The sequence below is a fragment of the Corvus hawaiiensis genome, chromosome 11 (genome assembly GCF_020740725.1).
Source record: "Corvus hawaiiensis isolate bCorHaw1 chromosome 11, bCorHaw1.pri.cur, whole genome shotgun sequence".
In the NCBI taxonomy this organism is placed as follows: Eukaryota; Metazoa; Chordata; class Aves; order Passeriformes; family Corvidae; genus Corvus; species Corvus hawaiiensis.
Genome location: NC_063223.1, coordinates 8,450,803 through 8,474,862, shown reverse-complemented (window position 1 = coordinate 8,474,862; position 24,060 = coordinate 8,450,803). Strand labels below are relative to the sequence as shown.

At 42.6% G+C, this 24,060-nt stretch overlaps 2 protein-coding genes across 2 annotated transcripts in view; both read left to right on the top strand.

The window, feature by feature from the left end:
* Nucleotides 1–668: 668 nt before the first annotated feature.
* Nucleotides 669–9,922, top strand: KBTBD8 (kelch repeat and BTB domain containing 8). The gene is made up of 4 exons (XM_048316016.1): nt 669–760; nt 2,068–2,278; nt 2,904–4,018; nt 6,264–9,922. The coding sequence occupies exons 1-4, from the start codon at nt 745–747 to the stop codon at nt 6,725–6,727; spliced, it is 1,806 nt and encodes a 601-aa protein (XP_048171973.1). The 5' UTR covers nt 669–744; the 3' UTR covers nt 6,728–9,922.
* Nucleotides 9,923–18,198: 8,276 nt separating this feature from the next.
* Nucleotides 18,199–24,060, top strand: part of LOC125331786 (monocarboxylate transporter 2-like) — a 35,320-nt gene continuing 29,458 nt past the window's right edge. Inside the window, exons 1-2 of the mRNA XM_048316158.1 lie at nt 18,199–18,582; nt 18,813–19,070. Coding sequence (XP_048172115.1) covers nt 18,854–19,070 — 217 coding nt within the window. The 5' untranslated portion in view covers nt 18,199–18,582; nt 18,813–18,853. The remainder of the gene's footprint in view (nt 18,583–18,812; nt 19,071–24,060) is intronic.

Sequence of the window (24,060 nt, the reverse complement as noted above, 5' to 3'; positions counted from 1 at the left end):
GGTTACCAACCCTGTAAAAACTAAGAATATTCCTGGTGTAACAAGCTAACAGACCAAGTAGCCGATTATTGGTTTCCATTAAAGGTCAATTCAACCTTGCAGAGATATGGATCTCCCATCCTGACGCTTCCCTGCCCCTCACCACATCCTTGCAGCATTAGGACATCGGCAGGCATTTCTGTCCCCCTTTCTGCCTGTTTCCAGCAGTAATGGTGGTGGCACCTCTGCCCAGCCATCTCTGGGTGACACCTCCGCTCCCCTTAAGGAGGGTTTGCCCCAGGAGCCGCAGCTCAGTGTTGACAGGAGAACTGCAGAACTTTGGGGTGGAGGGGGTAATTATTCCTCTGGAGAAGCCATTTCTGCCGGGTGTCTCTGGTGAGGAGGGAACAGGATCCAAAACTCCGGGATGAGGCGCTGGAGCAGCCCACACGTCCCTGCCAGGGGCCCAAAATGGCGGCTCGCCTGGAGGCGCCGCCGCCTCGTTGCTACGCGACCGGCAGAGCCCGCCTCTTCCCGAGAACTACAACTCCCAGGCGTCCCGCTCCAGAGGGACTACAACTCCCGGCATGCCCCGCTCGCCGGCGGCCGCCGGCCCGCACTACATATCCCGTCAGGCGGCGGGGACAGCTACCAATCGGCGTGGCCGATGCTGCGGGGTGCGCGGCCGGCGGTGAGCGGGGGAAGCGGCGCGGTGACATTTCCTGCCGGGCCGCCCCCGGAGCCGCTGCCCGAGCGGGGCCCAGGATGGCAGCGCTGGGAGGTCGGTGCGGGGCGGCGGGGGAGCGCCCGATGCGAGGGGGGGGTGTCCTGGTGAGGGTATCGGAGCCTTTGTGTTGAGGGGTGTCTGGGCGAAAGGGTGGGGGGGTGGGGGGCGAAGAGGGGGGTTGGGCCTGTGCTAGGGGGGAGCACCGTGTGAGGGGGTTCGGGGGTGCCCGGGCTGGGAGGGTGTGAGGGGTCCCTGGGAGGGGCAGCGGTGCTCGGGTGTCGGAGGTGGTGGCGTGAGGCGAGAGGCCGCCTGAGCGGGTGGCTCTGTGGCAGAGGGGGTGTGCGAGGCAGTGTGCTGTGTTAGGGTGGAAGGAGGGTGTCCCATGAGGAACCCCCCTGCTGTGTGAGGGGAGCGCAGCCGGGAGAGGGAGTGGGGTTGATGAAAGGCGTCTATGAAAATGGGTGTGCTCTCTCTCCTCTTTGCCCCTTTGTGTTGCCCAAATTTTGTTGGAAGCACTCTGTTGCAGTCAGCAGCTTTACCTGATTTGCAGCTCTTGCCACCTATTGTTTTTCTTTTGAGCTCTCCTTTGTTGTTGTTGTTGCGTAAAAATTTTGTTGCTATTACGAAACAGATTTTTGTGCTTGAGCTATTGCTCAATTTTCACTTTGGGATTTATTTCATTATGCTTATCACATGTTATTTAGCAGCATATGCTCTACTAAATATGTTTCCACGGTGATATATGAGCTCTTTCACACCTGAGAAAATTCAAATTATAATTCAGTTTTATTTGTAGAGAAAACATGTAACTGTATCTACAGATTTATGTGAGTTTAGGTTTGTTGCCCAACAGACTTACTGTAGGGCTGTTTCTTCATGAGCCTCTGCACTAGCCATTACTTGTGTAAGGCAGGAGCTAGTTCCTGTTTCAATGTGAAGTTAAATATTTACATACAGACTTGTGTAATGGTGGGGTAAGTTGGGGACTTATTTTATTTTTCTTGTTCCTTTTTGTTTTATAAGTCAATAAGCATTGGTGTTTCTTGACTTGATTTCCTCTTCCCCAGTGATATGAAGTATTTGTATTGTTTTCCTTAATGTTAATGGATATTAACTTTATAGTTTATAGGGATATAGACTTTAATGGTAACTGACATGTGTATTGTGAAATCTTTATATATTTACTCACCCTTGAAAATGTTTGGCTTGTTGTTGATGAATGGTGATGCTGAGGAAGTATGGACTATTAATTTGTGCTAATTCTTGGTCATGTGCAGGTTTTTGGCACATATATGAATTTTTTTGGAGGCTGTTTTTTGTTGTTAGTTGTTTTCTGTTAAAGTTTTACTTTTGCTTTGTAGAACCAAGTCAGTTTTCACAAACACTGAATGGAATTCCTCCCTCAAACCCAGTCATCAGTGGAATGGACCCCTTCCATGCTTGTAGTATTCTCCAGCAGCTGAAGACCATGTATGATGAAGGACAGCTGACAGATATTGTAGTGGAAGTGGATCATGGGAAAACATTTTCGTGTCATAGGAATGTTCTTGCTGCAATCAGTCCTTACTTCAGGTACAACCGTCCATTGTTCTAGTGGTGATCAAAGCAGATAGAATATTAGTATAGGTACGATTTTTTTAAATATTCATTTAACAAAAATAAGTTCTATGTATTTATAGTGCACCTAGCAAGTAAAGATTATTGTTCTTTTAAGGTCAGTGAATTACCAGTGTCTGTTTCTCAAAGGAGGGTTTCATTGGAGAAAAGGTCACACCATTTTAAGCCAAATAAAACTGCCTCCGGTACTGAGGGTATCAGGGATACAGTAAGAGCATATTGAAACTACTTTTTTTTCTTTTAAAGTTACATATTTTAGCATGGTAGATTATCCATACGAAATAACTTGTTGAAAGTTGAATGCGAAGACTTGGATACGTCAAGAGCTTTGCTTGTAAACCCAGTGAATTTCAAAATGGGATTAGTGACATAACTAAGCAAAAAGCTCCACTTTTGTTTCAGTAAGTGTAGAACTGATCTTAAATTTAGGTACGCCAACAGGAAAGTTTAACAACTGTGATAAATATATTTGTGCTGATGGAGGAGCAATCGCGTTGGGATTAGCTGTACAGTATATTTAATTTTTTACCTGTAGTTAAAGGTAATTACAGACAAACTGCTGAATATTTTTGTTTTGCAGATCAATGTTCACGAGCGGCCTTACCGAGAGTACCCAGAAAGAAGTTCGGATCGTTGGTGTCGAAGCAGAGTCGATGCATTTAGTGTTGAACTATGCATATACCTCCAGAATAGCGCTGACAGAGGCCAACGTTCAAGCTTTGTTCACTGCAGCCAGTATCTTCCAGATCCCTTTCATACAAGACCAGTGTGCTAAATACATGATCAGTCATTTGGACCCACAGAACTCCATTGGGGTGTTCATCTTTGCTGATCACTATGGTCATCAGGAGCTTAAAGACAGGTCACAAGAATACATTCGCAAAAAGTTTCTGAGTGTCACCAAAGAGCAAGAGTTTCTTCAGTTGAGAAAAGACCAACTGATAAGTATCCTCAACAGTGATGATTTAAATGTAGATAAAGAAGAACATGTTTATGAGAGCATTATAAGGTGGTTTGAGCATGAACAAAATAAGAGAGAAGTGCACCTTCCAGAAATATTTGCCAAATGCATCCGTATGCCTCTGTTGGACGAGACGTTTTTAGAGAGAATCCCTCCCGTGTTTGCACAGGCGATGGCCAAAAGCTGTGTACAAAAGGGACAGCCCAGTGCCAATGGCTACACACAACGGCTTGGAATGACCGCTTCCGAAATGATCATATGCTTTGATGCTGCCCACAAACACTCAGGAAAGAAGCAAACAGTGCCTTGTTTAGATTCGGTCACAGGGAGAGTGTTTAAACTATGCAAGCCACCAAATGACTTGAGGGAGGTTGGAATTCTTGTGTCTCCTGATAATGATATTTACATTGCGGGTGGTTACAGGCCAAGCAGCAGCGAGGTCTCCATCGACCACCGAGCAGAGAGTGATTTTTGGATGTATGATCATCCTGGCAACAGGTGGATTCCAAAGGCTCCTCTGCTGCGGGCCAGAATAGGCTGCAAGTTGGTTCACTGCTGTGGGAAGCTGTACGCGATCGGGGGGAGAGTTTATGAAGGAGATGGGCGGAACTCCCTCAAGTCTGTGGAGTGCTATGACAGCCGTGAGAACTGCTGGACAGCTGTGTGTCCCATGCCGGTAGCAATGGAGTTCCATAGTGCTGTGGAGTATAAGGATAACATCTATGTGTTACAGGGTAAGGTGGTTTGACTGCCTCTGTGGTGTTTTATTGGAAGTGGGGATTGTTCATTCTGACTGACTGTGGTTTCTTAAGCAACTTGGAAAAACCCCCGGGGTGGTGGCGGCGGGGAAACTAGAAAGAGGGAGGTTGCTACTTGAATTCCTATGCCCTGGAAATGTGTCACTAAGTTGTAGTACTGAGGTATTGTACAGATGACGTTTTTGGTGGTATTCTGAGTCAAAAATATGGTATTAAACTTAACTCTGAAAATTCTGTATTAAATCTTTACCTGGGTGAATGCACCAGTGTTGAAGATACTGTCCTATGAAAAAGCACTTTGCACTTTATTTGGCTAAAGCTGGGAAAATTCCTGGTGTCTTTATTCTTGGTGGCTTGTAAAAGTTGATTAATGACTGTAAGTCTTCATTTCCTGCCCTGCCCTCCTTTCTGAAGTCACCCTAGAAACTAGAACGAGATAAAGCATCTTTCTTAGTTAACGCTGTTTCTTTGGTCAGTAATTACAGTACTGTTTTTACATTCAGTGCACACTGAAAAGTGCTGAGACTGGTTTGAGGCTGTGGTAAGATGCCCACAAAGTGGAAAGGAAGAAAGAGAGGGAGGTGTCTCAGTTTTGTTTTGCTAAGAGCCATCTCTGTAAATACCTGCCCAAGTTGGGGTCTCAGATGCACACCAGCTCCTTCTTGGGTCATTTCCATACAGAGCTGGACCACAGGAGAGAAACAGGATAGTGAGGAGTACTGTCAGATCCTTGTTATTTACCAGAAGAAGTTAACATGATTTCTTGACTTGCATTCATGATCTTCCATGTGACTTGCAGAGTTTTCTTCTTCTGTCATTTGGTTGTGGCTTTAAATAATTCTGTTATGCTAAAAAGTTCTGTAAATCTCTTTCTTTTGGGTCAGATGTCTGGTTTAGATGGTTAGAAAGGAGTGCTGAAGAATATTGAGCTTAGTGGTTGTTCCTTTAAATGTTTCTTAGAACTGGTAAAAAGTGGATATTGTTATAACCTATAGAATAAGAGTGAACCTTGTTTACAAATTTTAGCTGCACTCATTCTGTGCTTCAGTGCTTTAGGTGACAACTGACTGCTCATATAAATAAGCTACTTCCTGTGCTAACCAGCAAATTCTAAAGAGTAGTGTTACGGGTGGCTAGATAAAACCTTGTGCTGTAGTACAAAGAGGTTAGCTTTTAGTAATTTTTCTAGGGAAAACTCGTAAGTTAGAAGCATTCAATAAGAACTGATGAGAGTGTGAAAATACCAGTGGAGTGCAAGTGTCAGTCACAGGAGATTGCACTGTGGAACAAAACTGAATAATCAAAATTAGTATTATCTGTAAGACTTAATCTCTTAAACTCTGTTCCACCAATTTTACTGTCTCATTTCTGTATTCTTTGTTATACGTGAGGTGCTTGATCACACAGCAGCTTGGTTAAAATTCTTAAGATAGCTGTGTGAAATCATATATGATTTGAATTATGCTAGTATTTGGCAAATATTAGGCCTTTCTTCCACTGGACTGTGCAAAAGGCAAGGTGTTCTTTATCCATGTTCTTTTCATGAAATGTTACAGAGCATGAGTTTTTGGTCATCTGAACTTCCATCATCTGTAGTCTGTAGATGTTGCTCTGTGCACTGAGCCGCACAGGTGTTTTATAAACCTAACTGTGAATCAGTAGCTTCATGCAGGTTTTCACCTGGCCTCCTTTTAAGCAAATCAGCCTAAATGTGTAACCCAGCCACCTGATGCGAGTAGCTTCGAAACTTGTGTGTAGTGTAAGACAGAATTCAGTGTTTGAAAGCTGCTAAACCTGAGCAAGTAATTGTGAGACTCCCCATCTGCAGATGACACATTGTGAAGATGCTAAAGAGTTAAACAGATGTACTTCAGACATTTCAAGACTGGAATCTTGAAAGGTTTTGTCCCAAATTAATAAGCATGATTTAGAAGTAACAGAGGATACCTAGAAACTATGTAAAATGTATTTCTGACATGCTTCCCTCTGCTTCAGCTGAAACAGAAACTCAAAGTAGTTTTTAGTCATGCTATTAATATTTTGTAATGCACTAGAAGGAAAGCAGTTGATGGTGCTGGGGTGTTTGTTTTGGGATCCAGGCTCTAGAAAACTCGGAGCGTTTCTGTCTGTGGAGGAACGTACTTGAAATCTTAATTGCCACAGAATTGTTGGTCTGGAAATGAAGCATAAGTAATATTTTATTTTTGCTTTCTCTTTTCAGGGGAGTTTTTCCTTTGCTACGATCCTCAGAAGGATTACTGGGGATTTTTAACCCCAATGACTGTGCCTAGAATCCAAGGCTTGGCAACAGTGTACAACGACTCCATCTACTACATCGCTGGCACCTGTGGGAACCATCAGCGCATGTTCACCGTCGAGGCCTACGACATCGAACAGAACAAGTGGACTCGAAAAAAAGACTTCCCGTGCGATCAGTCCATTAATCCATACATAAAACTTGTTCTCCTCAAAAACAAACTCCACCTCTTTGTCAGAGCTACTCAAGTCACTGTTGAAGAACACGTTTTCAGAACCAGCAGGAAGAATTCACTCTACCAGTACGATGAGGTCACTGACCAATGGCAGAAAGTCTATGAGACTCCAGACAGGCTCTGGGATTTAGGCCGGCATTTTGAATGTGTTGTTGCTAAATTGTATCCGCAGTGTCTTCAGAAAGTTATTTAATTTTTTTTTTTTTTTTCAGTAACAGGCCTTAGTGATTTCAGTGGTAATTTGATGCTAGAGAAAACATGTCTTAAAAGAAAACAAAGAAATTCTGTCAGTATTTATTGTAAGATGAAACAGACAGTTTTTTGTATATGGGGATGGGTGCTCATTAAAGGTTGCAGTCCGGGGAGGGAATTGTTGGTTCAGTTTCATATTTACTGATATTTTCCTGGGAAATGAGAAGGAGGTTACAAAGTGCAATTATCAGCATTTTATTTCTGGTAAACACTTAATCATATCATGCTAAAGGTTTTTTTTGTGGTAAAAGCAAGTTAAGTGGAAGAGCCAGGATAACTATGCACTACAGTGAAAGAAAATCTAGCATTAATAGTTAAGGATGTCCAAGATGTGTTGAAGTGACTTTTCTTCTTTTTCTCTTTTTTTTAATACGGGTAAAATTTGAGGCAATATCACTAAGTTTTGTTGCTTTTTTTTTTTTTAATTTAGATTTGAAGTACATAGAGAGGAATGGTAGATCCTGATTCATAATGATCTCTTCTTTTTGTACTGTTTTTGAAGTCTGCTAAGATGTTTGTGATGTTGTTTGTGCACTGCAATTTGGGAGAAAAACTCAAGTCAGAATTGGATTGTGGAGTACCTTTGCCCCGAATGGAGGCCTGTTCATATTGTTGTACCAGTTCCTGTCTGTGGATTTTTGTTGAGATTGAGCTTAATGATAGTGGGGAAAAAATCCCACCACCTGTTTTTTGCCACATAGATGTAGTGCTGTAAAAACGTTTTGGTTTTTTTTTGACACTGATTAAAACCTTTTTTTTCACCCCGTAAAGGGCTTTAACCCAAAAGTTGATGGTGCTAGTACATTTTTAATACTTGTTTGTCTGAACTGGGCCAGCCTTCTGCTACTGTTTAAGACAGCCTGGTACTTTCCATGGCGTGTGTGTCTGTCTCCAGGCCCTGTCCTGTCATCAGATTGTCTTTTCTAACATAACATTTTTACTGCAGTGGTGTTCTTGCACAGAATGGTGACAGGATATGGCCTTAATAATACTGATTCTCTTTTATTTTTTCTCTTTGTGTGGAGTGTTCATTCTGTCTCCACTACAGTACAGTGCTATGTGCAGAGTTGGCATGTGCATTTGGAAAAGTGTGGTTTAACTTTGCAAGTTGTTTTTCTTTTCTCTCTGCAGTCAAGCTCCCAACTATCTTCTATTTCATTCTGATCTGTAATGTGAAAAATTGCACTACTGAGCTGTCAGCATTATCCAGCGTATTAACGCAAAATTGACAGTAAGCATCCATGGCTTAAATAATCTTAGGTGAAATACAGAATAAGGAATATATTGCAACACTTTTCTTTATATATTTAACATTTAACTTATTTTTAAAAAGTAAGTAAGTTCAAAGTTCAGCCTCTACTTCAGTAGTGAAAATTGGATTTAAAAGGGAAAAGAGGAATCCTCAAACTTACGTCAGCTGTAATTTACCACGTTTCTTACTGCTCTACTTTTTGCAGAGCTTTAAGTTAACTTACTCTTTCCTATTTTTTCCTGTTGACCTAAGTAAACCAGTTAACTTGACGTGGCACTGGCCATCACTGGCTGAAAGTGCTTACCATTATCTGGCTTAACAGCTGACATTTCAGTCAGCCAAATATTTAGCTCATTGTTTATCCCCCTGGAATGGCTGAGGATTTGGATAATGTTTGTTTACTATGTGGTCTTCCTGTTCCCAAATGGAATCTTCCTAATACACAAAAATACTTGCCTGGTTCTATTTATTAATTCTTGCACAAAATGTTTGAGAGGCAAAAACAAACAAAAAACTGTGAAATGAAAAGCAAAATAAAAATGCCTCTTTGCATTACATACCTCATCTTCCAGAGATTCACCAAACTCTTCTTCCAATGCGAGCACCTGCGTTTTGTTTTTTTTTTTTCCTGAATTTGGCAATTCTTGCTAAGACTGCATTTTCCAACAGTGTTGAAGTGTGTTGTTTCTTTGTTTAGTTTTCTTCTGGATAGTTTTATCTATATGCATAGCCAAGAATAAGGGGTTTTCTGAAAAGTACTACTAATTTAGTTTTTAACTAATGATCCTTAGTCCTTGGCTAGCTCTCTTTGTGCTGTTGTAGGCCTCTAGCTGCAAGCTTTCTGAAGCACCCTCCCTAACAGTGTTGCATTTGTGTGTAAGACCTTTTTTTTTTTTTTTTTTTGCAATGTGTTATGTAACTTTTTCCTTGTTTCTTTCTTTTTCTTTTTTTTTTTTTTCTTTGAGCTTGGTTGAATATTTACAAGATTTCTTGCTGCTTTTTGACAATCTATATTTATTTAGTAGAACAAATTTCAATATATTACTTGAAACTATGAAATAGAATTGAGTTAGCAGTTGACTGGTCATGTGATGTATAGAAGTACAATATGCTGTGGTTAATTCTGCAGTAGGTTTGTTAATTTTGTTTATCTGCACTAAAGTACGAAGATCTCCATTCTGTTTAACCATTCAAACTGAGGGTGTGATCCAAGTCTATCATGTGTTTGAAAGCTAAATCCTGGAACTTGCTGTGGGAGTAGAATATACTAAATCTTTTGCATGAGGAGTTTGTTGAGACAGTAATGTAGCTGTGACATTTTGCCAGTTCTTAAATGCTTCTATGTTATGCTGGAAGTCAGATTCCTGGTAAAGTTTTGCTTTAGAGTCAGGCTTAAGTCAACTTGCACAGCACAAAAAAAATAATTGCACCAAAGGTACTGATAATATTTGAACAGTAATCTGTGCATTTTGCTCATTTGGAATTTTATTTGCATTGGTTTAGTTCCTGTTATGAAATGAATTTCTAGCATTGTAAGAACTTAGGTGAGTGTAACTCTCTTCCAAAATTATTAGTTACTTTAGAAGAAAACATTTTGTAATTCCACTTGCTTCCATCAATGAAATTGAGAATAACTCAAAGCAGTTTTGGTGCACCAGACATGCAGTGTGTGTATGTTCTACAAGAGATCCAAGAGCTCCCTGTTTGCGAGGCTGTTGAGAAGTGGCATCCAACATTCAGTGCTCAGGTATGTTAGTAAGAAGTACTGTAGTCCTATGAGGGCAAATGTGTGGATTTTTAAACATTTTGCCATAATTGCACAATTTTGCATTTTTACTTAATGTCATGTTATGTTTCTTAAAATAAACCTATTGTTGAAATACAGTGGAGTTCAACTGTTTTTGTGACAAATCTGTGTGCATTTTAGTAAATTTCTGAAAATTAATCTGATGTATTTTTGGCGTTTGTTCAGTTCTTCTGTTTCTGCACTCGTGCCTCGCCTGTGTGTAATGTCACTTATTTTTTTAAGATGGAAGGTGCTTTGTCCTTTTGTCTCATTCCTTGTGGCTATTCAGGTCTAACTTCGCGTTTGTTTGCACACAGGCGCATGGTCTTTCCCTTCCCTTTCTCCTTGTCTTTGTTTGCAGCTGACATCCCAGCAGGAATGTCAAGTCAAGCTTTCCAGCCTGAGAATACTGCGTATTGGAAAGCCCCAACCCCCTTTACATTGAATTTCCCAGCATCCTTGCTGCAGAGCTGAGAACTAGAGGCTCCTGGCTTTTAAAGCAAAGCTCCAACATCCTGTGTGGTTTCTGCTGCAGTGATGGTGCTTAGCAGAACTGCTTGTACATGATACCGGTTGGTTGAGAACCCTTGTTCTCTTCCAGAGATTGTCTTGTGATCAGTGGAGGCGCCAAGTCACAGCAGCCTAGGAAAACAACATGGAATTCTCTGGTTTGGGACAGTGCTGTTGTCAGGTTCTCCAGGCACCATCTGTGTGCAGTCCCAGGGCTCTGATCTCACTGTGACTGCAGAGGTGGGGTGGGATGGCTTGTGTGACTGGGGTGTTGGTGTGAAGGACTGCACTGCTCGGGAAAGACAGACCAGGAAGGCACCGTGGTTCTGGTGGCAGCACTTGGAATGTATCAAGGCCTTGTCTTGGGGTGGGTGGATGATGAGTGAGTGAAGAGCTTATGGGCTCTGCTCATAGGGCACTCTGGTAAGGGTGACCTGCTGTGGGTGTTTGCTACAGGCAAACAGGAGGAGGAACTGGATGAGGCTTTCTACTGGCAGCCTCTTCAGGGGTCATGGAACAATCCCATGGGAACTGGCATTACAGGGAAGAGGGGTCCAAGAGAGCTGGTTGATATTCAAAGATCACTTCCTTCAGGGTCTAAAATGATGCAACCTGCTAAATTGGGTCAAAGGGGCAAGACACCTGTGTGTGTAAAAAAGGAATTCAGTTCCTGCATAAGCAGGAAACACACGGAAGATGGAAGCAGGGTCAGAACAAAAGAGGGACAGGAGTGTTCCAGACATGTTCTTTGATTCCCTAATTTCTCTTCTGCTGTCATGGCAAGGAACAGATACATGGGTTGTCCCCCAGTGCCCCAAGTTCCCGTGGAGGTCTTATGAAATCCTTTCAAAGTTGCATGTGTTACAATGCCAATGCTATAACAGAGGTGGATGAGATCTCTTTGCAAGGTCAGGTTAACCTACTTGGGTGCAAGGAGCATGAGCAGCTAACTGAGGGAGGTGGGGAGCCACAGGTCTGCAGATGATTACACTCTTTTAAGCGTCAATAAGGATTTTTCTTCTTTGAATACTAAAGTAAATTCCAATGTATTTTTTTGAAGAGAGAAGTAGCTGGGCCCTTGAGAAATTCTTTCTGTCTGCAGGCTGGGGGTGGAATTATTTGCTGGGCATGTTTTTCCTTTCAGGCATCCTTTTGGAAGTGAGTTGTGTTATTTTGGAAGCATCTGCTGCTGAAGGACAGGAACACACAACGCCCTGCACACCCCCTTAAATGAAGTAGCATTACTTAAATGAACTTATCCACTGTGTTTGTGCCCCAAAGCTGTGAAGTACATGCTGCATGCAGGGGAGTATCTTAGTTTGGCACTTGTGTGCAGCCAATAGGCGGGGAAATATCCATCCAGCTGTTGCTTTCTCCTTATCTCTTTGCAGCATGTTCTCCTCTCTGGGCCTCTCAAAGGTGGAAGAGTGAGACCAACAAAGCTGGAACCTCCCCCGTTTTCTTAATATCTCACTAAGGTCCCCTGTGCCTCACTGCTGATTTTTGTGTTTGTGTTTTACGTAAATAATGATGCAAATATCCGCTGCAAGAGGCAGGTATTTATTAACTTTAACAAGGATGCTGTGATCAAGTTACTTCTTAACAAGTAGGAGCAGCAAAACCAACTGATTTCTAACATCTCTCCAAGTGGAATTTCTGAAGCACAACAAAGGCGTTTGTCAGCTTTCCCTTTCAGAAGGTGCTGGTGGGGGTCTCTTTTTGTTTTTAGCCAATAGGACACAAATCCTGTACAGACTCTGTCTTTGAAAGCTTTTGGCCCTCTACTAAATGCAATTTAAAGCATCTACCACCTGAGAAGCTGGGGAGGGGAGGGGGGCAGGCGGTGAGCAGACATTGAGAGTGATTGAGCACATGTACAAAACCCTGAATATTGTGTTTCCTCATGGAAAAAGTGCTAAAACCCCCCACTTGGAGAACATTTGGCTGGGTTTGGCTGTTTTTGAAGGATTAGGTGGATTCCTGCATGTCACAAGCTTTGGGTGAAGAAGGCCTAGGTCTGCCTGAAGAGGAACAAAAGGGAAGTAGGTAAAGCATGATGCCCTACTCTTTGTAGTACCTGGGTGATGGGGAGGCCTTCCCAGCATGGTAGGACCTCTGTGTAACTCATACAAGTGAGTCACAGGTTTCTCCTCTGCCCTCCCTCTTTCTGTGGCTGTGGGCCAAGGCATAGCCTGGCCCCAAAGCCATGCCAGGATAACAGGACTGAAGGTTGTGCCCAAATAACCTCAAGCTGCTGTCTTTTAACAGATCAGCTCCACAATTTACAGATGGTATGTGCTTATTTAGACCTTTAAGTGTCACTGAGTGCTAGCAATGATAACATACCCGTAAAACATCAACCAAAACAGTACCAAATATATCTATTTAAGGAATGCCCTCTGTGTTCCCATATCTCCTTAGATCTGCAGAGCTGTGCTTTGCAGCCCTCACTGCCACACAGTGCTGGCAACATCCAGCCCAAGTGTGAGAAGTGTGAACTGTATGCTCACTTTGTGCCAACTTTTGGTCCTTTTACTTGATACATCTCTATTTTTTGCTTATCTATAAACTGAGTTCTAAATTCCATTGGATTAATTATTTTGAAGTCAAGACAGTATATGACACATCAGTTTCAGAAAAAGATCGCAGAGATGTTTTAAATTACCTTAAACCCTTCCAGTTTGATTCAGTTAATATTCCTTCATTAACAGATTTCTTTATAGATTCTGAAAAGTTCAGGGGCAGGAATATTTGGTGAATATCAAATTAACCTTGTCCAACAGCCAATAAATTAAGTGCTGAAATTGTATTTACTCTGCAAATTTACATTTTTTTTTTCTTAAATAAAAGTTGTACCATATTTTATATCAAAACTAGTATATGGAGAGGAAGTGTTAAGAGTCATTGGATTAGTCATTCAAATTTCAATTTTGCATGGGCCAATGAAATAGTAAAGGAGAGTTTCTTCTGCTTTTGTCCATCTCAGCCACAAGGGAGGTTGTCCAAGGTTTTCTGAAGTGATTTTGAAGAGCAGTCTCAATAGCGTGAATTGCTATTGTGTCTGAAGTGCATTAAAAATGGTCACAGCCCAGTAACTATCAGCAAAAACCATTATAAATGAGGCAATTGCTATTAACATGGAGATGGAAGGAGAGACAATATCTAACAAAGGCAAATCCATGTTTTGATTTGGTAAAGCACCAGTCTCAAATGGCTCAGTGCCAAGGGAACTGTTAAGTATCCACAAGCAAAATACAAAGTACATTTTTGGAAGTGTAGAAGTTAATTTATTCTGAAAATCTAAAGGAACTCTACCTTTTGCAATACCATATTTTTTACAATAGCATTCTTCCAACACTACACCTTTAGCAATACATGACTCCCATGAACTCTAGGTCTGGTGTGGTTGCAGCCTCCTCGACAGGCAGCTCCTGGTGCCCTCCCATGGGGTGGAGCACAGAGGACCACATGCACCTCCAGCTGTCTGTAATGAATCCCCACAGCACCTATAACTACCTTTAAGGATTTACTAATTTTAGAAGACAGAAAAAGCACCAGATATGCTTGTTTATATTTCTGGCTGTAAAACATTTTTAGAGGGAGTAACTGGTAGGAGCCATGACTGGTGAGGCAGAAAGAGCTGGACCACATGATTGATCAGCCCAAGGTACGTGCAATTGGAATTCTCTCCCTGACTCGGAATTACTGGTGGGTGCCTGGGGAGACAAGCATGGAGCTGCCTGTCAGTACTTCCCAAGCTCCAGCAATTTGCCATCTGCAATGCCAGAGGTGACATCTCTGTGTTTTATAGCCCTCGATGGATTTCTCCCCAGAGTTTCTCTTGCTGTCTTTTGACCACTGGAAACTTTTCTATCAAGCTGTTACAACTGCCTGGTAGAAAATCCTTTTAAATGGGAGATGTGCATTGTGTGTCCTGTGTTGTGAGAAGAACATTGAGCTGGCTGGGAGAGCACCATTTGCAGCCTTGTGTGCTAGTGCAAATGGGAACTTGTGTGTGGGTTTGGGCATTCCTTGTGTCCTCGCAAGGAAGATATTTCTGCTGGGGCCATATGAAAGTGTGTGGATGACTGCATGTGGCTATAGGGCAGGAAATACGGGCTACAAGAGATGCTGACTGGCAAAGTTAACTTGAATGTATGATTTTTCTGTCTCCATTTACCTTTCTGATGAATTTTCTACTCAGATTGGATAAAAACATTTCCCCAGCCCACCTACAATCAGTTTTTTTTCCTATTTTTTTAATGTGCTTCAGTAGTGCATTGCAGCATTGGGATTATAAATGCGCCAGGGGAATGTTTTAAATCCCCCAAATGGGGATTTGCAACGTAAGTCTGGTGGAAACATTCCTCCTGAAATTGGGTTACATTAACCTTTACAAAGCATGGGCTCACATTGTGGACATTGCTCGTTTAATAGTCCAAGTCAACTGCTTGGTACCTGGCAAAAAAAAAATCAGGAATTTTCTGTATCTTTTCCCCTCACTCCAGGGTGACATTTACCCCTTGCTATGTACTGTTGTGGCTTGCCAACCCCTTCACTTCTTGGGTGATCAAAATCTATCTGACGCAGGATTTTGGGTGACCCAGAGGCCATGCAGGAGAACTTCAGGCAGAAGGGTAAAATGCCTGTAGCAGGATGGGGAAAGACTTCCATATGCAAATTTCCCTGGAGGAGAGTGGGAGCAGAGCCTGCAAAAATATGTTGAAAAGAAAGAATAAGTTAATATGTACAAGGAAAAGCGATATCTGACAAATAATTTATCAACATCCACAGGGAGCTGAGAGATGCCAGCATTCCAAGCACTGCAAATGGAGAGTTTGCCCTGGATTTGTTCCTGGTGGGTGATGGGCCACCCCTGTCCCAGAGAAGTTAATGTGAGATACAGTAGCCTTTGGGTGTAACAGGTGGCACAGGGTGTTCCAAGTTACAGAAAGGCTTTACATCTGAGGGTAGAGCCTCTGATCTCAACCCTTGATCTCAGCAGCATCTGGGGTGGGGGAAGGAGGTCAGCAGATGGCTTTAAAAGCAAGCAGGTCGCTCCCAGCGGAGCCAGCAGCCAGCATTACTGAGGGACGGGAGCCCGAGCGGTGCCTGCCTTGGCCAGAGAGGGAGCAGTCCCATCAGACAGTGGTCAGTGAGTGTGTGTGTGTGGTGGCATGCTTGGGTTGAGGGGAACTTGGCTCCATGGAGCCCTTGGATCAGCAGGTGAAGCCGCATTAGACTCAGGTTTCATTTATCATGGTGCAAAAAACCAGCCCCAACCAAATAAAACAAGTGGTGTAGAAAAATAATTATATAGTCCAAGAAAAGTCCCCAGTTGGTCTGGGTTACAGAATGAAGACTGTGATTGTATGTGTTGGTTCCAAAAGACAGCAATTCAATAATCAAGGAAAGAGGATGGTAAATGTCAACTGGATTGAGATGTAAGGGCCTTGATTGTGCAAGACACCTGGAATTCCTTTATTTCCAAGTTGTTGTCAGTAGCCTTAGAAAGATTCCCAAAGAGGACCAAAGAATAGTGGAGAAAGAATCCAGGATACCTGTCTAAAGAGTAAGTCTAAATAAACCAGCTGGAATAAAGCAGGAAGCCTACAGGGAGTGGTAAGTGGAGAAATGGGACATCCAGACTTGTTTGACTTCACAAAAAGGAAATAGGGGTAAAATGAGAGAGCTGACAAGTAAATTTGTGCCAGACAAAGACAACTCTCACTTTAAAACTGCAAAGATGTGGTTAAGAGGGTGGTAACAGAAGGGGTAATGCCTGTGAGAGAATGGTCCTGAGCCCTCCTTAGTGCTGAAGTCTCAGAAAGCAGCGTGCCACAGGAGAAATGATGGGAGACTGGGACTGTATCCATCACCATCTGCTGATTGCTCAAGCTATTGAACTCTCTAAAAATAACCCCAAATTTTATAATCCCCAAATTGGATTCCCTTAAATCTTCCTCTGGAAGCCTTGTTTTACAGTTGGGGAAGTAAGATTCAGCTGGTGTGATTTTTATTTTTGACTGTACACTGCCTTTTCATTTAACTTTGGTTCCTCTCTTTGGTTTTCTGTATTATGTAAGAATTTGCCTTGATAGAGAAAAGATGGACAAGGATCTGATACCGTAATCTGATTTTATGATAATGTCTTCTCAATATATCTCTCATTAAACATCAAATCAAATGAAATGCACAAATATATTCATCATGTAAGACTTCTAAAGGTGGTGTATAATTAGTCACAGTTTTAGAATGATAGTAATAAAAAATAACCTTTCTTTTTAATCCTATGTGTAAAGTTCAGGCTCAACCTTTTTTAAAGGACTAACAAAAAAATTTGTATTTGAGGGGCCTGAGAATTTTGCATATCCTAAATTTTGGTAGACTGTGAAACAATATATTTGTGAATACCAAATGTAATGTTAAATAAGGAAATGTGTCCTCAGTATAACCACCCCTTAATCAGTTTTATTTTGCCTAATTTCAGTACCACTAGTATATGTCAATATTTTTGGGATCTTGGTATTCTCCATAATATTTGAGTGGCCTAAATTTGGGTAGAATAACCATTAATGAAAGAAGCAGTGAAATGAAGTGCAATTTGATGAGTAATAAAATCCCTTAAACATCAACAGACAGGCATTCCAACATCACCACTATTACTTTTTAACTTAGGTTTTCCTTTTAAAATCTCACCTTACAGTAGTGAAGTAGAGTTAATGTAATTCTAAAAGAAAATTATTTCTTTTTATGGAAAGACTTAAGTGATAGGTATAATAGACTGCATCAGAATGTTCCATATACTGTGGATACCTGTAATGGAAAAATAATATTTCACGAATATCTGTCAGACCACTTTATTACCAGAGCAAGGGAAACTTGCAAGTACAATCTTGCTTGATCCTGAAATTAAAACATAGCATTCCTCATAGTGTAACGGGGCATTTTCCTTATTATTTATCATTTTACTCCAAAAGACTTAGTTGGTCATCTCCTGATGCAGCAAAGAAATGTCAGGAAACCCAACAACTTGCCATCCTGGATATTATCAAGATAGGAATTAGAGTTCTTAAAGACTGGATTTATTAAATATAACATTTTGGGCTAGTATTTTTTCCACTTACAGTCAAGTTCCTCTCATGTACCAGTGAAATTCTTGGCAAGGGGTTGGAGCTGGATGACCTTTAAGGTCCCTTCCAACCCAAACCATTCTGTGGTTCTGTGTAAACGGCAGTGAATCCTCTCCTAGGTCTTAGTGGATCAAAGCTTGGAGCCATGTGTGGGACAGTCTCTGTCCTGTTAGACTGGCTCTGACCATACCTCCTCACCCATAGAGGCAGGGAGTGGATGCCAAGGGATGAGGGTGAGGATGGAGGAGGTGTGTGGTGATCCTCTCCCTCTCACCCTCTGAGGGCCTCCAGAACCAGCAGTGGTTAGAGCACTGAACATGGGCGTACATGAACTTCCTTTAATTAAAAATAAATGGAGATGAATGGTCTCGGACTCTAGCAACAAAGACAGTGAAGAAAGGCTATGGCAAGAACAAAAATCGGACATTACCTTTCAGGACAGGACTGAATGATTTCAATGGAGGTCTGGCTGTTTAGCAAAGAGATTCCAAAACTCATCCCTGATGTATCCAAAAGACTCATAGAAAAGAAATGTATGTTTTACTTACTTTTCCTTTTATCCCCATTTTATTTTAATGACCAGGGAAAATGGGAAGAATGCAAATGAGTGAATGCCCTCTTTGATCTGTGTTGTTCCTGAGCATAATCTGGTAACCTGGCAGGCATCAGGCACAAGTGGAATTGCTGCCCCTAAGAAGGAAGAAACTTCAGCCCCTTTGCAAGCAGTTGCTCAGTTTGGCTGTTGGTTTGAGGGAAGCAACAGCCAAAAGAGCCCTGTCCCCCTGCAGAACAGGGGAGCTGGGCCCACTGTGGGGCTGATCACCTGCTGTTTACATCATGGGGATTACTCTTTTGAGCAGGAATAACCTGAAATCATGAGGACTTCCACCCACACCTGAGAAGTACACAATGAAGGATTCACCCTAAAAAAGGTACAGCCACAGCACCGGGTTCTCTCCAGAGGGACTGTGACAGGAGTCACCTCCAGAAGCCATCTCCTGAGGTGGACACAGAGCCACAGGCTGGATGTGGGAGAGAACAGAAAGTGGATGCATTGACTTCATCTGGAACTGAGGTCTGTTCCTGGACATGGAGGCCATAGAAGTATTTTGAGGGTATGTATTTAAAATACAGGTGGAAGAGCTGGACAGGGTTACTGGAGAGGGAAGAGTGATCTTGGTTGTGTTAGAATTGAACAATAGAACTGTTAAAAGGCAGAAAAAGGATTAAGGCTTTAAGAGTGGGTGATTCTCTGTACCTCTAAATTATTTTATTTTGCTTTAAAATGATGCCTGACAACATGTTATGCATATTCTGTACAACACACATCTCCTCTGCTCTGCAGGACATCGGGAAGCAGGGTTTGCTCTGGAATCTGCTCTGACCATGTCTCCTCCAGTCCTTTCAGACCTGGGCTATGTCCCCCCCGATGGTGGATGGGGCTGGGCAGTGGTGTTTGGAGCCTCCATCACAATCGGGTTTGCATTTACCTTTCCTAAAGCTTTCACAATCTACTTTAAAGAGATCCAAGCTGTTTTCAGCATCTCCTACAGCCAGATTGCCTGGACAACATCCATCATGTGTGCTACCACCTATGGAGGAGGTAAGTGAAGCAAGGCTGTATCTCCTTTGGAAAGAGGAGATCTGATCTCTACACCAAAAGGGGAGAATGTATTTCTTTGAGAAAGTTCTTGGCAAGTGCTTACTCTAAGTCTGGCTTTCTGTTTTCTGATGATATACATGGGCAAAACTGAGGAAACTGATTTTTATATTGCCAACATATATGAAGTCATCAATTATTATTTCATCAGAAATCTTGCTATGCATGGGTGAGTGGAGGCTTGGAATTATTTGAGTGTGGGCAGTTATTTCAGTAAATTTAATCTTTTTTTCTGTTCCTATTCTTGTCTTTCCTCTTGAAACAAAAATGTGCTACTTGTACTCATGATTGCAGAGAAGCCACTGAAACTCAAAGCCCAAGTTTTGCTGACGTACAGACGTGGAATATGTGCACTCATATCTTGAGATAGCATTGAAATATGTTTTTCCCTAAATCTGTTGCTAAAAATCTTGTTTCAACTGAGTAAGGGATGATGTTTTAGGCTTTTCTTTGCAGAATCTTTCTAAAAGAACAAATACATACACCAGTTTCTTAAATTAAAATGTTCACTGGGTACTTGAACATTGGCTGCAAAAGTCGCTGTTGTGGGAAGGTATCTGTCGTCCTCATAATGAAACCATCAGGTGGATCTTCCCCCTCGAGGGATGTTTCCCTCAGATACTGAAGCCAGGTTATCAGTCTGCCCCTTGGATCTGAGTAGCTGGTTAATCTTGCTGTTAATGGTTAGTAGAAACCATCTGGTTTTAGGCTGCTGATGCCTGTGAGGTGCAGCTGCTGGCAGCTATTCCTGGGCTCTTAGCAGATCCTGGTGGATCTTAGCTTGTTTTGCAAGGGTGAAAGTAAAAGGATTAACACTTAAGGGCACAAGAATAGCCACCCAACTCACACCTACCCAAACTTGTATTCTCCTAAAACAAGTCACTCACACTCTTTGGGCAAGAGTATTACAAAAAATTTTGTAGATGGAGGGATCTTCTTGGTACCCTCTCACCTTCAGGACAGGGTGGTTTGGAGGCTCCCTCAGTCACTCATTGCAGAGATCAGGGGTACACCCTGTGTACAGAAGTCTTACACACTCATGTACTTTAGGAACTGGTTTTACATGGCAATAAAAAAAAGAGCTGGTGTGGGATGGATTAAGGTGAAGGAGATGTATGTGATCAGAGAGGTGTGAGGGATGAGCTGCTTGCAGAAAGAGCCTTTTCAGGTCTGGCTGGAGTGGGTAAGACCATCAGTGAGGCAGATTTGCTGGGATCTTTGGGCTTTGCCCTCTGGTGCAGATGGACAGAAGGGGTCACTTCCAGGGGGAGTAACACTGATTTTTCGCTTGAAACAATGGCTGTGTATCCTCTGGCTGCGGTTTGGCTCTGGTGTTTTTTGTGTCAAGAGCTGAGGAGGGCTGACAGAGTCAGAGCCACAGACTGAAGAGAGAGTCATTTAGAGGGTTCATTTCCTCAGGGTGGCTGTTGAGGGCCCTCTGGAAGCTGGATGTCTGAAACTGAGCACCAGATATTGGATGTGTCTCAGAGTTGTTGGGACTTCTGGCTTTTTATTCTCCACATTCCCTGAGTGAGGGCCCTTGACATCCAAATGGAAATACAGAGGAGACGACAGCAAGGGAACTGTCTGTGGTATTGATGGGGGAAGAAGCCGTTACAGGATGAGACTTGTGGCTTTCATCACTGATCTTCCCATCTTTAAATACAGACTTTTATGAAATCATATTGCTGCAGAGCTGTTATTATAAACTACAGCCATGTGTGCAAGTGCCTGACTTTCCCAGATACCACCTGTAACAACAGGAGGGTGCAGCACAAGCAGGGTAATAAGAGATGCTGTGAAGCAAGTTGACTTTTCCTTTTCAGCATTGCATTTATATTCACACAGACTCTGGGCCAAGAACTCAATGCTGGTAGGGATGTCCTGTCTCTTCACAAACACCTGTGCTCATTGCTCCAAGAGCACCTTTCCTCTCTGGGGGTTTGTCTCCCAGACAGTACCTGTTGCTCTTCACCTCACTCAGCTTTTAAATCACTGCAGCATCTGAAATAGATCTTGGAAAAACATAAATCTGAGGAAAAAATCCCTGTGTACTCTCCTAGAATTAAGGAAGATCAAGTGTCTCGTCTGTTCTTGCACATGATTCATAATTCTGAACATTTCCCTGTCATGCTCTCATCTTTCAGTTTTGCTGCCAGTAACTGGTGTTGACATCTCCATAGGTCTGAAAGCAGCAGCATGCTAATAATAATAATAGAAGATGGAATGGCAATAAGAACACATTTAGGAGTTTCATCTCGGGGAATAAATATCTTTGAGAGCACAAGTAATTGAATACTCAGTTTGATCTTCCTTTCAGCTACAGCAGCATAAGTCTACAGCAATTCTGTAGCATCCAGTGAGGCTGCATGCTGTGTTTGAGGAAGGAGGAAGGCACCAACAAAGCCTGCCCAAAGTGGTTGAAGGAATGCAGGGGATCCCTTCAAACCTCATATTTTATTTCACAAAATTCAGAAAAGCTGCAGCTAACTGTATATAAAGCAGTTGTTTAGGACAGCCTGCACTAGAGCAAATAGGAAAAAAAAGAAAGCTTCAACAAACACTTAATATCATTTTGGGTGAAGCCTGGGCTGCACTGAAGTCATCAGGCATCTTGCCATCACCTTTAGTGGAGCCAGGATTTCATCTTTCAGCTGCTGAGTTTGATGTGCTGAACTGTAGCGCTAGAAGCCTGGCAAATTTCAGCCCTAAGCATTTTGGGAAAGGGGGCTTCCCCAAAGGTCTTCAGGAATGTGACGTAATGGAGCACCCTGTAAACCTTACCTAGATAACAGGTGCATCTTTAAAGCATGTCTTACAAGGAGTCCTTTGTGTGGAACTTAGGGGGCTCTAGGTCAGTCTGTAAACCTGGGATTACAGCAGGCTTGAGTAAATACTACACTTGGACCAAAAAGTCTCCTCTTTTTGATCTTGTGGGGTAACAGGGATGTACAATGTCAAAAGTTCAATAAGTTCCTTAAGCTCTCTCTGTGTAAGACCTTGAAAGTTAATGCTAAAGCATTGTGCTTGATCTGCTGGACAGTGGTCAGCCAGAAGGGCAAAACAACCCAGAGAATTCAGGCCCAGGAGCCCGGCTGAGTTTGCCCCAGCAATCCTGTGCATTGCATCACCCTGTGTTAAGGGCACAGGGATGTTACACACAGCTCTCTGCACTGTGTGATCTGTGCACTCAACTCCTCCCAGGTTTGTTTCTGTCTCTTATTTCCATATCCCAGCGTTTTACCAAATTTGAAGGGTAATGAGGAACTTCCTGGCTTTCCTTCGCCCCACCAAGAGGAGCTGGTTGTGTTCCAAGTAGCTGCAGACTTGATCCTGTTGTCCTGCTTCCCACCTGCTCTCTTACAGTGCCCAGAGCCTCGCTGGTGGCAAGCACAGTGCGGTGCCAGCTGAGACTGGCTCCTGCTCAGAGCATCCTTGTCCTTGAAGCAGATCAAAGGTGTCCTACATACACACAGCAAACAGCAGTACCTGCTCCCAGAACACTGCAGTCCTAGAGAAAGATTTCTTGGGAAAACTCATGTCAAGAGGAGATGCCTTTATGGAGTTACAATCACATGTCACAATTTTATTTGGTGGGGAACCAAAACCCATAACAAAGCCCCAGCTGCTGCTTTATGATGTTTTTTCTGTACCTGTAATTGACTATCCCTCCATTATCTTAAAACTTGGGTGAGGTGGTGTTAATTTTTTTTGAAAATACCTGTGTTACGTAATGACAAGGAGTACTATGATCTGCAAACAATGGTGTTCCAGAGATTGTTTGTAAACTGGTGTGCCACCCACCTGTCCCCAGGCCACTGACCCTCAATTCAGGCTCAGCCAACATTGTGCAATTCCAGGATTTTGCTGCTCTGCAGTGGGAATCACTCTTAATGGTGATCCTGCAACATCTCTCCTCTCTCAATCCTCATGAGGGTTTAATGAGATCTAAAGCTCTCCAACTTGGTGAAGTGTTATTCAGGCAGCCTTGTGGCAGCTGATCCTTTTTCTGCCCTGTTGACAACTACTTGAGAGTTTACTTGGAGATGAGCTGGAGACAGCAGTGGTTTTCTGGACCCAGATGTGCCACAGCTGCTGAGGGCCATGCCTTGGAGATGGTGCTTGTGGAGGGGCTGGATGTGTCATAATTCATAGGATTAGTTTTGGCAGTATAAGCTGCAGATCTTTGCTAACCTGGTTCCTTTTCACTGAAGGGAGTAAGGAAACTCTCACAAGAATATTTCCACTGGAAATCACAGGCAGGCTAAGTGGGTAAGACCGACTGGGATAAGGTGGGATACCACAGTGATTTTGCTTTAACAACACTAAAGAGTCTTTATTCACTACAAGTTTACCTTGTAAAAAATGTAGGGACTCGTTATCCTGCGGTAAAACCTCACAGCAAGGACAGCAAGGCTTGAGTCTGGAACTGGAGAGCCACAGGGTGGGGAAGGCAGAGGTTTCCCTCGGCGCACAGTGTCACCACTGGAGTCCCCCTTACTTCCAGTACAAATGAAAGAGTGACCTGCTCTGCTCTGGCTAATGTGTAATTACACCTTCAACACAACCTCCTGCCCCAGCTGTTTGTTTGCCTTTGTGTGCACAATCTTAAATGCCTTCAGGCTCTGCATTCAGCAGTGGTTGGAAAAAACCACAGTATTTCTACTCATTTTCAACCATTTAGCACTTGGCATAACCAGACTTCTGCCATAAAAGTTAATAGGTAAATTCTTGATGCATCTCCGAGTACTTCAACCGTGTTGTTTTTCCATTTCTATGCAGTCATTTTCCAAATATAACAGAGGAAGTTCCTTCTGGGATTAAAATGTAAATGAGACAAAGATGCAATAGCAAAGGAATAATTAGTTTTAATTCCCCAGTGAAAACATTCCAGTTATTAGATCTAGATTGTCACCATCTTTTTACCAACAAG